Source organism: Salmo salar, chromosome 02, assembly GCF_965601325.2.
Source record: "Salmo salar chromosome 02, fSalSal1, whole genome shotgun sequence".
NCBI lineage: Eukaryota > Metazoa > Chordata > Actinopteri > Salmoniformes > Salmonidae > Salmo > Salmo salar.
In genome coordinates this window covers 97712501-97727383 of record NC_138292.1, presented here as the reverse complement: position 1 = coordinate 97727383, position 14883 = coordinate 97712501, and the positions used below count along the sequence as shown (strand labels likewise).

Below are 14883 nucleotides of genomic sequence, written 5' to 3'. Positions count from 1 at the left end.
AGAGTGTAGAGGCGGCAGGTGTCCTAGTGGTTAGAGTGTAGAGCCGGCAGGTAGCTTAGTGGTTAGAGTGTAGAAGTGGCAGGTAGCCTAGTGGTTAGAGTGTAGATGCGGCAGGTATCCTAGTGGTTAGAGTGTAGAGGCGGCAGGTAGCTTAGTGGTTAGAGTGTAGAAGTGGCAGGTATCCTAGTGGTTAGAGTGTAGATGTGGCAGGTAGCCTAGTGGTTAGAGTGTAGAGGCGGCAGGTGTCCTTGTGGTTAGAGTGTAGAGGCGGCAGGTATCCTAGTGGTTAGAGTGTAGAGGCGGCAGGTATCCTAGTGGTTAGAGGGTAGAGGCGGCAGGTATCCTAGTGGTTAGAGTGTAGAGGCGGCAGGTAGCCTAGTGGTTAGAGCGTTGGACTAGTAACCGAAAGGTTGCAAGATCGAATCCCCGAGCTGAGAAGATAAAAAAACATCTCGTCGTTCTGCCCCAGTTAACCCCACTGTTCCTCGGCCGTCATTGAAAATAAGAATTTGTTCTTAACTGACTTTCCTAGTTAAATATAAGTAAATGGGAACATTACCTTTTAAAGCCAAGACACATGTTTAAACATATCAAATATTTTTTTATTTTTTTTACACGGCACACAAAAGTACACCGCATTAACACACACACCAATGAACATTTCATAACAGTTTGTGAAGGCGATGAAGGGTAAACGAAGGACTCGATTCGATCAGACCTGTTAGACAACGACACCAACATTACAGTATGTTTTGGTGGCGTTGAGGAGGTAGACCTGTGCCACAATGACTACATTCAGCAACAGAACCATTCACATACACAGGGGCCCGCTTCCCAAACGGCTCCCTATTCCCTACATAGGAAGTAGTGCACTACATAGGGAATAGGGTGTCTACATAGTCTACTACCTGTAAGTAGTGGACTACATAGGGAATAGGGCGGCATTTGAGAGATCCACTCTGGATCTCTCCTTTCACAGTGTAGACAGGATGCAGTATGGAAGAAATGCTTTCGTTTTGTAAAGGGGGAGGGCTGTATATCTATGTTGTGGTAATTCTATGTAAAGGGACAGGGCTGTATATCTATGTTGTGGTAATTCTATGTAAAGGGACAGGGCTGTATATCTATGTTGTGGTAATTCTATGTAAAGGGACAGGGCTGTATATCTATGTTGTGGTATTTCTATGCAAAGGGACAGGGCTGTATATCTATGTTGTGGTGTTTCTATGTAAAGGGACAGGGCTGTATATCTATGTTGTGGTATTTCTATGTAAAGGGGCAGGGCTGTAAATCTATGTTGTCGTATTCCTGTGTAAAGGGACGTTGCTGGATATCTATGTTGTGGTGTTTCTATGTAAAGGGACAGGGCTGTATATCTATGTTGTGGTAATTCTATGTAAAGGGACAGGGCTGTATATCTATGTTGTGGTATTTCTATGCAAAGGGACAGGGCTGTATATCTATGTTGTGGTATTTCTATGTAAAGGGGCAGGGCTGTAAATCTATGTTGTCGTATTCCTGTGTAAAGGGACGTGGCTGGATATCTATGTTGTGGTATATCTATGTTGTGGTATATCTATGTAAAGGGGCAGGGCTGTAAATCTATGTTTTGGTATATCTATGTAAAGGGACAGGGCTGTATATCTATGTTGTGGTATATCTATGTTGTGGTATTTCGATGTAAAGGGACAGGGCTGTATATCTATGTTGTGATATTTCTATGTAAAGGAACAGGGCTGTATATCTATGTTGTGGTATTTCTATGTAAAGGGACAGGGCTGTATATCTATGTTGTGGTATTTCTATGTAAAGGGGCAGGGCTGTATCTATGTTGTGGTATTTCTATGTAAAGGGACAGTGCTGTATATCTATGTTGTGGTATTTCTATGTAAAGGGGCAGGGCTGTAAATCTAATTTGTGGTATTTCTATGTAAAGGGTCAGGGCTGTATATCTATGTTGTGGTATTTCTATGTAAAGGGACGGCACTGTAGGAGAAGTGGAGGGCCGGAGGACCACTTCCTGCATGGTGCTGTTTGACGAGGTCAGACAGGAAGTGCAATACCCGGAGGTCGTCCTCCCCGCTGAAACCCCGCTCACGCAGAAAGTCAATGCGACGCCGAGTCAGCGTGAAGTCATCGTCCTCCCTGGGGACGCTGGGAAGCTTGAGGTCAGAGTGGCCGTGACAGACGGGTGGTGCCTGACCCCCAGGTAAACTCTGAGCTCTACCCGAGGTTAGAGTTGAAAGGTCAGGAGAACAGGAGAAAAGGAAAACCTTAGCGGTCAACTCAGTGAGGCAGCTCTCCACGTGGAGAAGGTAGGTGCTGCCACGACCTGGACGTAACAAACAAACAGTCAACACTCAGATAGACATTCAAATAGTTTAGTTGAAGATGGCAGGTCAAGAAAGAAGACAGGTAATGCTGTGTTCATAACCAAGTGGAAGTGGGAATTTAAGACCAATTCGGACTGGGAGAGACATCCCCTGGAACGCCCCCTCCGACTGGGTCAATAGTAGTGTGAATTTAACACCCCCTGGGTGAAAGTCCTCAATCATCCATGAGCTTCTACATGGTGACCTCATCTACTAAGGAAATGACCCCTCACCACGACTCTACCCCCCCCCCTCACCACGACCCTACCCCCCCCTCGCCACGACTCTACCCCCCCCTCGCCACGACTCTACCCCCCCTCGCCACGACTCTACCCCCCCCCTCGCCACGACTCTACCCCCCCCTCGCCACGACTCTACCCCCCCCTCGCCACGACTCTACCCCCCCCCTCGCCACGACTCTACCCCCCCCCCCTCGCCACGACTCTACCCCCCCTCGCCACGACTCTACCCCCCCCTCGCCACGACTCTACCCCCCCCTCGCCACGACTCTACCCCCCCCTCACCACGACTCTACACCCCCCCTCACCACGACTCTACCCCCCCCACCACGACTCTACCCCCCCCTCACCACGACTCTACACCCCCCCTCACCACAACTCTACCCCCCCTCGCCACGACTCTACCCCCCCCTCGCCACGACTCTACCCCCCCCTCGCCACGACTCTACCCCCCCTCGCCACGACTCTACCCCCCCCTCACCACGACTCTACCCCCCCCTCACCACGACTCTACCCCCCCCTCACCACGACTCTACACCCCCCCTCACCACGACTCTACCCCCCCCACCACGACTCTACCCCCCCCTCACCACGACTCTACCCGCCCCTCACCACGACTCTACCCCCCCCCCACGACTTTACACCCCCCCCTCACCACGACTCTACCCCCCTTCACCACGACTCTACCCCCCCTCACCACGACTCTACCCCCCCTCACCACGACTCTACCCCCCCTCACCACGACTCTACCCCCCCTCACTCCGACTCTACCCCCCCTCACCACGACTCTACCCCCCCTCACCACGACTCTACCCCCCCTCACCACGACTCTACCCCCCCTCACCATGACTCTACCCCCCCTCCCCTCCCGTCACAGAAGCCCCCATTGAGGTGAACTGTTGTAACTATGTACAAGACAAATCTAAAAAATAAATTAAAAAAAGACTAATAATTTCACTAGCCTATCAGAGTGTGGGGGTTGGCGAGCCAGCCAATGAGGTGTCCGCGGTAAGCGGGGCTTCTCAGTGTACGCTGGTCCAGGTCCAGCACGGCCAGGTATCGTCCGTAACGAACCAGAGAGTGAAGCATGCTGGGAGCTGTAGGAGACGTCCTGGGGAGAGAGAAAGAAAGATGGTAGTCATTTATTGACATTCACCTCCAGCTGTACCCCTCTAGTCTCGTACCCCTTCAAAACATTCACCTCCAGCTGTACCCCTCTAGTCTCGTACCCCTTCAAAACATTCACCTCCAGCTGTACCCCTCTAGTCCCCGTACCCATTCACCTCTAGCTGTACCCCTCTAGTCCCGCACCCCTTCACCTCTAGCTGTACCCCTCTAGTCCCGTACCCCTTCACCTCTGGCTGTACCCCTCTAGTCCCGTACCCCTTCAAAACATTCTAGCTGTACCCCTCTAGTCCCGTACCCCTTCACCTCTAGCTGTACCCCTCTAGTCCCGTACCCCTTCAAAACATTCAACCTCCAGCTGTACCCCCTCTAGCACCAGGGTCGGCGCACTCTCAAATATTGTTTTTTGCCATCATTGTAAGCTTGCCACACAAACACACACACACACACACACACACACACACACACACACACACACACACACACACACACACACTATACGATACATTTATTAAAACGTAAGAATAAGTTTTGGTCACAGCCCGGCTCGTGGGAAGAGCTCTTAAAGGACCAGGGCACAAATAATAATAATAATAAATAATTTAGCTCTTTATTTAACCATCTTACATATAAAACCTTATTTGTTCTTAGAAAACGGTGAATAACTCGGCGCAGGTTAATGAGAAGGGTGTGCCTGAAAGGATGAACATAACTCTGCAATGTTGGGTTGTATTGGAGAGAGTCTCAGTCTTAAAATCATTTTCCACACACAGTCTGCGCCTGTATTTAGTTTTTCATGCTAGTGAGGGCCCGAGAATCCACTCTCACATTAGGTACGTGTTTGCAAAGGGCATCCGTGTCTTAATAACAGCGCGATTTGCCAAAAGGCAGGATACTCTGAGCGCAGCCCTATCCAGAAATCTGGCAGTGGCTTCTGATTTAAATTACAATTTCGATGAGGCTCTCCTTGTTCAGATATCGGTAAGTGGACTGGAGGCAGGGGAATGAAAGGGAATGAACCAACTCACTCAGGTGATTCGCTGTATCACGTTTGACGTTAGTCCGTAAGCTTGAGTTCATTTGAAACGCAAAAACAAAAAAATCATACAAAAATGAAAAGACCTGTGTGTTGTCCTTGTAAATACAGACAGAGAAGAGCTCCAACTTCTTAAATCATAGCCTCAATTTTGTCCCTGACACATTGAATATAGTTGTGGAGAGTCCCTGTTAATTCTAGATGCAGATCATTCAGGTGAGGATAAAACATCAGCCAGATTTGGCCAGTCGTGTGAGAAACTCGTCGTAAGTCAAGCGGTCAGACAAGTGAAAATTATGGTCAGTAAAGAAAACTGTTCAGCTCATCTCTCAATTTAAAAAAAATGTGTCAATACTTTGTCCCTTGATAACCCAGCGCTCTTCTGTATGTTATAAAAGCGTTACATGGTCGCTGCCCCATATCGTTACATAATGCAGAAAATACACGAGAGTTCAGGGGCCTTTTGCTTTAATTAACCTCTATGGGCTAGGCGGGACGAATTCGTCCCACCTACGTAACAGCCAGTCTAATCCAGTGGCGCGATTTTTGAATCGTTTGAAATACTATTACTTCAATTTCTCAAACATATGACTATTTTACAGCTATTTAAAGACAAGACTCTCGTTTATCTAACCACACTGTCCGATTTCAAAAAGGCTTTACAACGAAAGCAAAACATTAGATTATGTCAGGAGAGTGCCCAGCCAGAAATAATCAGACACCCATTTTTCAAGCTAGCATACAATGTCACATAAACCCAAAGCCACAGCTAAATGCAGCACTAACCTTTTATGATCTTCATCAGATGACACACCTAGGACATTATGTTATACAATACATGCATGTCTGTTCAATCAAGTTCATATTTATATCAAAAAACAGCTTTTTACATTAGCATGTGACGTTCAGAACTAGCATACCCCCCGCAAACTTCCGGTGAATTTACTAACAATTTTACTAAATTACTCACGATAAACGTTCACAAAAAGCATAACAATTATTTTAAGAATTATAGATACATTACTCCTCTATGCACTCGATATGTCCGATTTTAAAATAGCTTTTCGGATGAAGCACATTTTGCAATATTCTAAGTACATAGCCCAGCCATCAAGGGCTAGCTATTTAGACACCCAGCACGTTTAGCCTTCACCAATATCAGATTTACTATTATAAAAGTTTGATTACCTTTTGTTGTCTTCGTCAGAATGCACTCCCAGGACTTCTACTTCAATAACAAATGTAGGTTTGGTCCCAAATAATCCATCTTTATATCCAAATAGCGTCGTTTTGTTTGTGCGTTCTAGACACTATCAGAATGGTAATCCACGGTCGTGCGCATGGCGCAGAACGTGACAAAAAATGTCTAAATATTCCATTACCGTACTTCGAAGCATGTCAACCGCTGTTTAAAATCAATTTTTATGCAATTTATTTCGTAGAAAAGCGATAATATTCCGACCGGGAATCTGCAATAAGCTAAACAGCCTAATGAATATACTCCACGGGGGCTAATCGCGCACGCGCCTCATTCAATGGTCCTCTGATCGGCCACTTGGATAAGGTGATAATCTGTTTCAGCCTGAGGCTGCCTCGTCATCCTTCAGGATTTTCCCGGCTTCTGAGAGCCTATTGGAGCCCTGGGAATTGTCACGTTACAGCTAAGATCCTTACTCTTCAATAAACAGATGCAAGACGCACGACTCCTTGTCAGACAGGCCACTTGTCAGGTTTTTGCCTGCCATAGGAGTTCTGTTATACTCACAGACACCATTCAAACAGTTTTAGAAACTTTAGGGTGTTTTCTATCCAAACCTGAACAATAATATGCATATTCTAGCTTCTGAGTTGGTGTAGGAGGCAGTTAAAAATGGGCACATATTTTTTCCAAAATTCTCAATACTGCCCCCTAGCCCAAACAGGTTAACAAAGTTAACCATTTTCGCATGGTGTCCAAAATGTCTTTCCAAGCTGTCAGTCATTCTCTTGGCAGCAAGAGCCTCTCGGTGGATGCTGCAGTGGACCCAGGTGGCGTCGGGAGCAACTGTTTGTGCTCGCGCAATATCACATTTTTAGCTGTCAGTCAGTCACAATTTACCCATGATACATCAGGGTTTTCGATGCTGTGTTTTTTTTTTTTACCTGTGGATTCCGATGAGTCTCCAGGTGAGCAGGTCCGTCAGCTGAAGAGGCGTGGCCAGGTTGGGTTGCACGGCATCTCCGTAGCGACCGGGTGAAGGCAGGTAGAGCGAGAGGGCGGCGACAGTCCTCCTCACGGAACCCTCCTCTCCGCCAATCACCACCAGCGGCCGGCCGCTCAGCAGGCAGAACACGGCATTCTGGGAGAAAGAATTCTGACGCAGGAACCTTAGGGCTCCGAGACCCGCCTTCCTCCTCTGGCGCTGTCGTCGTCGCGGGTTACTGTTGCCGCGGAGACGTGCGGGGGCCAGAGAGGCAGGTGTAGAGGCGCTGCCGACGTAGCTCATACAGTCTGACCCCTCGTCTACGTCGCCTAGCAACCGCCGCCCCCCTCCCGACCCTTGACCTTTAACTTCTAACCTCAGGGGGATAGAGAAGTTCACCTGGAGGTCAGGCACCGCCGCCGCCCGCCTGCTGTCACGCCCAGCCTGACCTATGACCTCGCCGTTGGCATGGTGACCTTCGTACTGCTGGGAGCAGCCCTCTACTGGCACCTGGTGGACTGGAGACAGACAGAAACTATATCAGTTATTAAAAGAGAGGAAAATCAGCTAAATACACTGGAATCATCTGGGATATGTCATTATTAAAGAGGACGAACAGACAGTCTTACCCAGAGTTCCCTGCGGCTCAGACGTAGGGGCCGGAGTGTCCCGTCTCTCTTGCTTCTCCTCCTCCTCCTCCTCCAATTCCTGGACTTCAATACCCAGGGTGCTGTGCGGCCGAGTGGGAGTGTCCTCTAGCTCCTCCTCTCCCTCCGTCTGGACTACATTACCCATGATTCTCTGGTGCCGAGTGTGCTCCTCCTCCTCCTCCTCGTGAACTATAATACCCAGGGTGCCGTGCTGCTGAATGGGCGTGTCCTCACCTGCCGCCTCCTCCTCCTCCTCTTCCTGGATTACACTACCCATGATTCCATGCTCCTCAGGCTCCTCCTCTGTGATGGCGGTGAAGATGAGGAGGTCGTCGGGGAAGACGGAGTCCGAGGTGCTGATGACCTCAATGCTGTCCTCGCTGTTCGCCCTCCGCGCCAGGGACCGCACGTCACGCCTCGTCCCCGCCTCCACAGGGGTACGACTCCGCACCTCATCACAGCCTTCACCCTGAACCGACAACTCTATAGGAGGAAGAGGAGGAGGAGGAGGAAGAGGATAAACAGAGCCTTCACCCTGAACCACGTTTCCACCCAGGGACACGGTACCCCCCCCTATAGTTTAATAACGATACAGTGCATAATTCGGAAAGTATTCAGACCACTTGACTTTTTCCACATTTTGTTACGTTACAACCTTATTCTAAAATGGATTGAATTATGTTTTTTCACACACACACACACACAGAACCCCATAACGACACCCCATAACGACACCCCATAACGACGCCACAGCACCCCATAACAACACCCCATAATGACACCCCATAACGACACCACCCCATAACGACGCCACAGCACCCCATAACGACACCCCATAACGACACCACAGCACCCCATAACGACACCCCATAACGACGTCACAGCACCCCATAACGACACCCCATAACGACGCCACAGCACCCCATAACGACACCCCATAACGACGCCACAGCACCCCATAACGACACCCCATAACGACGTCACAGCACCCCATAACGACACCACAGCACCCCATAACGATGCCACAGCACCCCATAACGACGCCACAGCACCCCATAACGACACCCCATAACGACACCCCATAACGACGCCCCATAACGACGCCCCATAACGACGCCCCATAACGACGCCCCATAACGACGCCCCATAACGACATGAACGCAGGTTCTGAATTGACCTACCTCTGAGTTCCACGTGGGTTAGTCCCTGTGTTCTATACGAGCGCTCCGTCCCCAGAACCTCAATGCTGTCTCCGCTGCTCACGCTGCCTGGTCTCGTCTCCGTGGTTACTTCTTCTCCCCCCGCAGGATCGCGTGTCGGCCCCGCCCCTCCACTTCCTGTCTCCAGCTTGATTGACACCTCCTCCACGCAAGAGAAGAACGACTCTATGCTCTGTGGTCCCGCACCCGCCCACTCCACAGGATGCGACATCACGCCACTTCCTCCCTCTAGCCCCGCCCCTTCCTCCTCCAGGTCCTCCTCCTCCTCCTCTTCTTCCTGGTCCCAGAGCTGGAACAGGAAGTGTGTGTGTGAAAGCGTCCTGGAGAGCCTGCGTGTGACGCTGCGGTTGTGTAGAACACTCTGGTCTCCGCGAAGACGGCTTTCTGCGTTGCCCAGCTGTTCCAGCGTCAGAGACAGGAAGTAGCAGTCGCTCAGCTCCTCCAACGGCTTCAGACGACGGTCAAACCGCCTCGCTGACCAGCCCCCACCACCTAGCGACGCCCCGGAAACCAGCTGGGGGGTGTACGAGGGGGAGGGGGGATCCGGAGTCAAGGGGAGGGTCTCTGGGATCAGGGACGGGTCGTAGGGAAGAAAGCCAGGGTCTTTTAACTTCCTGTTGGGATAGGATGTGACCTGGTGGAGGAGGGATCTGTGGTCCAGGATGGATCGATCCACGCTGGCAAGCTCGTTGGCTGTCTTCTGCAGTCCCGCCTCCTCCCCGATCTCCGCACTCTCATTGGATATCCTTTGTAGCGCTGCGTGAAGGACGGATCGCGTGTACCTGTCGACGGAGAGAAGGATTTAAAAAAACTCTCACACAAACCAAACTCTGTGTCGGCGCGTGAACGTGTGTGTGTCCTCTTACTCCAGGTCTTGTAGCTTCCTGTGCAGCTCGCGGGCGAAGGCCCGTCGGTTTCCGGTCTTCAGGCACTCGGAGGCGCGGGAGAAGCGGTGCGACAGCTCCTGGAACTGCAGCATGATCTTCCTCTCGTCAGAGGAGACGTAGGCCATGCAGAACGGGCGGACGAAGCCTCGGGCCTCCAGGTCATACAGCGTCAGGTGGTGAACGTAGGCAAACGCACCTTCCTTAGAGTCACCCAGCACCACCCTGGAGTCCTGGAGGAAGAACACAACAAGGAAGGAGAACAACCAGCATCACCCTGGAGGAAGGACTAACCACCTCCCCCAGAGTCACCCAGCACCACCCTGGAGGAAGGACTCACCACCACCTCCCCCAGAGACACCCAGCACCACCCTGGAGGAAGTCTAGTCTATATACTGGCAGAGGACTGAGACTAGTCTATATACTGAGAGGACTGAGACTAGTCTATATACTGAGAGGACTGAGACTAGTCTATAGACTGAGAGGACTGAGACTAGTCTATAGACTGACAGAGGACTGAGACTAGTCTATAGACTGACAGAGGACTGAGACTAGTCTATAGACTGACAGAGGACTGAGACTAGTCTATAGACTGACAGAGGACTGAGACTAGTCTATAGACTGACAGAGGACTGAGACTAGTCTATAGACTGACAGAGGACTGAGACTAGTCTATAGACTGAGAGGACTGAGACTAGTCTATAGACTGAGAGGACTGAGACTAGTCTATAGACTGAGAGGACTGAGACTAGTCTATAGACTGAGAGGACTGAGACTAGTCTATATACTGAGAGGACTGAGACTAGTCTATAGACTGAGAGAGGACTGAGACTAGTCTATAGACTGAGAGAGGACTGAGACTAGTCTATAGACAGAGAGGACTGAGACTAGTCTATAGACTGAGAGAGGACTGAGACTAGTCTATAGACAGAGGACTGAGACTAGTCTATAGACTGAAAACACAACCCCCTGATACACACTGACTGACAGAGGACTGAGACTAGTCTATAGACTGAAAACACAACCCCCTGATACACACTGACTGACAGAGGACTGAGACTAGTCTATAGACTGAGAGGACTGAGACTAGTCTATAGACTGAGAGGACTGAGACTAGTCTATATACTGAGAGGACTGAGACTTGTCTATAGACAGAGGACTGAGACTAGTCTATAGACTGAGAGGACTGAGACTAGTCTATAGACAGAGGACTGAGACTAGTCTATAGACTGACAGAGGACCGAGACTAGTCTATAGACTGACAGGACTGAGACTAGTCTATAGACTGACAGGACTGAGACTAGTCTATAGACTGAGAGAGGACCGAGACTAGTCTATAGACTGACAGGACTGAGACTAGTCTGTAGACTGACAGAGGATTCGAACCGGCGCTGGGTCGCTCGTCTAAAAAACACCAGGCCTACCTACCTCTGAGAAGGCCAGGCGAGGGAGGGTCCTGAGGGAAGGACTAGGTGCCTGGCGGTGTGGCTGAGGGCCGGGGGCGACGGCTTGGTAGTCGACGGACATGACGCGGAGAGAGAAATGGTTCAGGTCGAAGGAACCGATCACTCTGGGGTCATCGGGGATGGTCCGGACAGGTAGGGGACCCACCTGGACAGGAGGACAGAATATATACACTGTTAGTATAACACACACACACACACACACACACACACACACACACCCACACACACACACACACACACACACACACACACACACACACCAGCCCCTCCAGGTCCTACCTGTTCTGAGAACTCAGCCACCAGTATAAAGTCTCTGTTGAAACGGGCAGGTGAGGTCCAGGGGTGAGACGGAGGAAAGAGAGGAAGGGAGAACTCTTCTGGTAGATCCTGGGCTTCTGGGTAACCTCCCAAATCCCCTTCATTGGTGAAGGCCAAGACATCAGGAGAGCCAATCATAATGTCCCTAATCCCAGGTCTCTGTGTTGACCCCAGAGAGACTCCTGTGTTTATGTCTGTTACTGTTCAGTCCTTTCTTCCTGTGTCCCTGTTAATAACTTTCCCCGGTGGGGAAAAAAAAAAAAACACTGGTATTTCCGTCCTTGAGTCCGGTTTTGGTACCGGAGAGTTAAGCGTCACTCACTGACCGGGTAACTGGTATTAAAAATTAAAATAAAAAAAGGTCTTGCTTGTTGTGTTGTTGAAACTTAACACAAGTTCAACTTAAAAAAAAAAAAAAACGGAAACATGTTTAACTTTCACTTCTCATTTCTGTATTTCGGTCGGTCGGTGAACTCGGTGGATAAATAACATTATACTAAACGGAAAGTTCAACGTCAGAGCGAGGTGTGTTAACTTACCGACGTAGTATACAGTCTTAACGTCAACAACAGCTGTCCTGTAACAGAGACAAACAACAAAAACATGTTGTCAACACAAAGTAGCCTGAGAAACGGGTCCTGGAAGTTAACACCGAATCACATGGTCCGTGTCGACCCTGGTTCCTCTTTCCGCCTCCCGTATAGAGATGTATTTTACCGGAGGGGGGACTCGCAGCGTAGTGTGTGTGTGTGTGTATCACGTCTTCAGACGGCGGGGTACAACTCCAGCCATGTTAATTAAGCCATGTGACAACTGCCGGTAGTGGAGCGAGGAGGAACCGTTCACGCCCGGGGGGGGGATGAATCCGTCCCGAGACACCTCGAGGAGACTTGTGAAAGAGCATGAAGAACCGCTTCCGGTGTCCGGTAGAGTTATGGGAATTCAGTCCTCGGCGGAGACAGATCATTTTGGGTATAAAATAACGGGATTGATTTGTGGAGGAAGAAAAAAAAAGCAGCTATTTTACTGTTGCAAGCCTGGATTTGTAGTTCAATCATAACCCGAATGGACTACAATTATAACTTTAAATAAATGCAACATGAAGTGTTATTTTTTTTAATTAATAACAAAAAATGTTGGATTTAACTTGACAGAATTATATCACCTAAACATGTAAATAATAATGAGGATATTAACAAAAGTAGTAAAGCAGAAAACATTTTATTTTATTTTAAAATCACTCTTTAAACTTAAAAAAACAACCTCAGCAATAGTCGTTAAAAAAAAAAACACACGAAAAAAATGTTAAACAGAAACAAAAGAAAGTGAAAACTTTATTCAGTAGAAGGTGGGGCCATATAATGATTTCATTAAACTGGTTAAAGGTTTAAAGAAAAATCTGATTTTATTAAGAGAAATTGGCTGAGGGCTTCTACACCTGCATTGCTTGCTGTTTGGGGGGTTTTAGGCCGGGTTTCTGTAACAGCACTTTGAGACATCAGCTGATGTAAGAAGGGATTTTATAAATACATTTAATTTGATTTGATTTTAGACATAATTATCACTTTGTGTGTGTGCTAGCTATGTTACCTTGTGTACTCTAGTCAGACCCATAGAGAATGATCCAAGGCCTTTTAGTGACCCCCATCCCAAAAAAAAGCAGTTTTAGAATGGGTAGCGTCCATTGAAGGGCTTCCACCATTTTAAAGTAGTCAACTGGGTGGGGATTCCTATGGGTTTTAGCCTCAGAAATCGGGTGCCTGTGTAAAACAAAACGCAGCCCTCATCTGCTTTCCTAGGCACAGTCCCCTCATCTGCTTTCCTAGGCACAGTCCCCTCATCTGCTTTCCTAGGCACAGTCCCCTCATCTGCTTTCCTAGGCACAGTCCCCTCATCTGCTTTCCTAGGCACAGTCCCCTCATCTGCTTTCCTAGGCACAGTCCCCTCATCTGCTTTCCCTAGGCACAGTCCCCTCATCATCATCATCATCATCGTCAGAGCCTCGCCTTTTAACTCATCCACACCCTTATTTACCTCGTACACAATGTATAGATTATCTCTGTTAAGTCAGTCAGCAAACCCCCAGCAGGTGGATGTGATGGAGCTACATGACGGCGTGGTGTACAACATCTCGCGTCCACGTCTCAGTGGAGCCCCCCTGGTATACGGGTGCTACAACTGATCTATAGACGTCAGTGAGGTGTTGTCCGTTATATATATATATAGAATACATCTTTCCTCTGTGACATATACAACAGGTTAAGGTATATACAGGTATCCTAGTGGTTAGAGTGGAGGGGTGGCAGGTAGCCTAGTGGTGAGAGTGTAGAGGAGGCAGGTAGCCTAGTGGTTAGAGTGGAGGGGAGGCAGGTAGCCTAGTGGTTAGAGTGTAGAGGCGGCAGGTAGCCTAGTGGTTAGAGTGTAGAGGCGGCAGGTAGCCTAGTGGTTAGAGTGGAGAGGCGGCAGGTAGCCTAGTGGTTAGAGTGTAGAGGCGGCAGGTAGCCTAGTGGTTAGAGTGTAGAGGCGGCAGGTAGCCTAGTGGTTAGAGTGGAGAGGCGGCAGGTAGCCTAGTGGTTAGAGTGGAGAGGCGGCAGGTAGCCTAGTGGTTAGAGTGGAGAGGCGGCAGGTAGCCTAGTGGTTAGAGTGTAGAGGCGGCAGGTAGCCTAGTGGTTAGAGTGGAGGGGCGGCAGGTAGCCTAGTGGTTAGAGTGTAGAGGCGGCAGGTAGCCTAGTGGTTAGAGTGGAGGGGCGGCACGTATCCTAGTGGTTAGAGTGGAGGGGCGGCAGGTAGCCTAGTGGTTAGAGTGGAGGGGCGGCAGGTAGCCTAGTGGTTAGAGTGGAGGGGCGGCAGGTAGCCTAGTGGTTAGAGTGTAGAGGCGGCAGGTAGCCTAGTGGTTAGAGTGGAGGGGCGGCAGGTAGCCTAGTGTTTAGAGTGTAGAGGCGGCAGGTAGCCGAGTGGTTAGAGTGTAGAGGCGGCAGGTAGCCTAGTGGTTAGAGTGGAGGGGCGGCAGGTCGCCTAGTGGTTAGAGTGTAGAGGCGGCAGGTAGCCGAGTGGTTAGAGTGTATAGGCGGCAGGTAGCCTAGTGGTTAGAGTGTAGAGGCGGCAGGTAGAGCGTTGGGCCAGTAACCCGAAAGGTTGCAAGTTCAAATCCCGCAGACCTGACAAGGGTACAAATCTGTCGTTCTGCCCCCCCTGAACAAGGCCAGTTAACCCACTGTTCCCAGGCCGTCATTGTAAAATAAATATTTGTTAACTGACTTGCCTAGTTAAATAAAGGTAAAATATATTTCTATATCAGCAGAATGTCTGGTTCGGAGACAGCGCAGTACAACATAAAACCCATCTCATCAACCTCTTCATCCGTCATTCCGTTCAACAAATTAACGCCGG

The 14883-nt window shown here is 49.4% G+C and overlaps 2 protein-coding genes across 7 annotated transcripts in view; both read right to left on the bottom strand.

The window, feature by feature from the left end:
* Window positions 1-580: 580 nt before the first annotated feature.
* On the bottom strand, window positions 581-12578 carry LOC106594291 (guanine nucleotide exchange protein smcr8a). Its single transcript, XM_014185661.3, has 8 exons — window positions 11455-12578; window positions 11138-11320; window positions 9692-9942; window positions 8787-9607; window positions 7585-8088; window positions 6915-7473; window positions 3574-3722; window positions 581-2332 (listed from the first exon to the last, which is right to left on the bottom strand). The coding sequence occupies exons 1-8, from the start codon at window positions 11629-11631 to the stop codon at window positions 1953-1955; spliced, it is 3024 nt and encodes a 1007-aa protein (XP_014041136.1). The 5' UTR covers window positions 11632-12578; the 3' UTR covers window positions 581-1952.
* A 120-nt stretch (window positions 12579-12698) lies between these two features.
* The window catches only part of LOC106594272 (mitochondrial dynamics protein MIEF1), a 19309-nt gene continuing 17124 nt past the window's right edge, over window positions 12699-14883 (bottom strand). For all 6 annotated transcript variants that reach the window (XM_082968417.1, XM_045712421.2, XM_045712429.2 and 3 more), the window contains one exon: window positions 12699-14883. This exon is cut by the window's right edge and continues 386 nt beyond it. In XM_082968417.1, coding sequence (XP_082824543.1) covers window positions 14783-14883 — 101 coding nt within the window. In that variant the 3' untranslated portion in view covers window positions 12699-14782.

Bases quoted from the DNA above. Each gene is read 5' to 3' on its own strand.
- LOC106594291 (XM_014185661.3), bottom strand. From the start codon at position 11,631: ATGATTGGCTCTCCTGATGTCTTGGCCTTCACCAATGAAGGGGATTTG. The intron at 11,321-11,454 runs GTAGGACCTGGA...CCTCCTGTCCAG, and splicing joins TGGCTGAGTTCTCAGAACAG to GTGGGTCCCCTACCTGTCCG. The intron at 7,474-7,584 runs GTAAGACTGTCT...GTCTGTCTCCAG, and splicing joins TGAGCCGCAGGGAACTCTGG to TCCACCAGGTGCCAGTAGAG.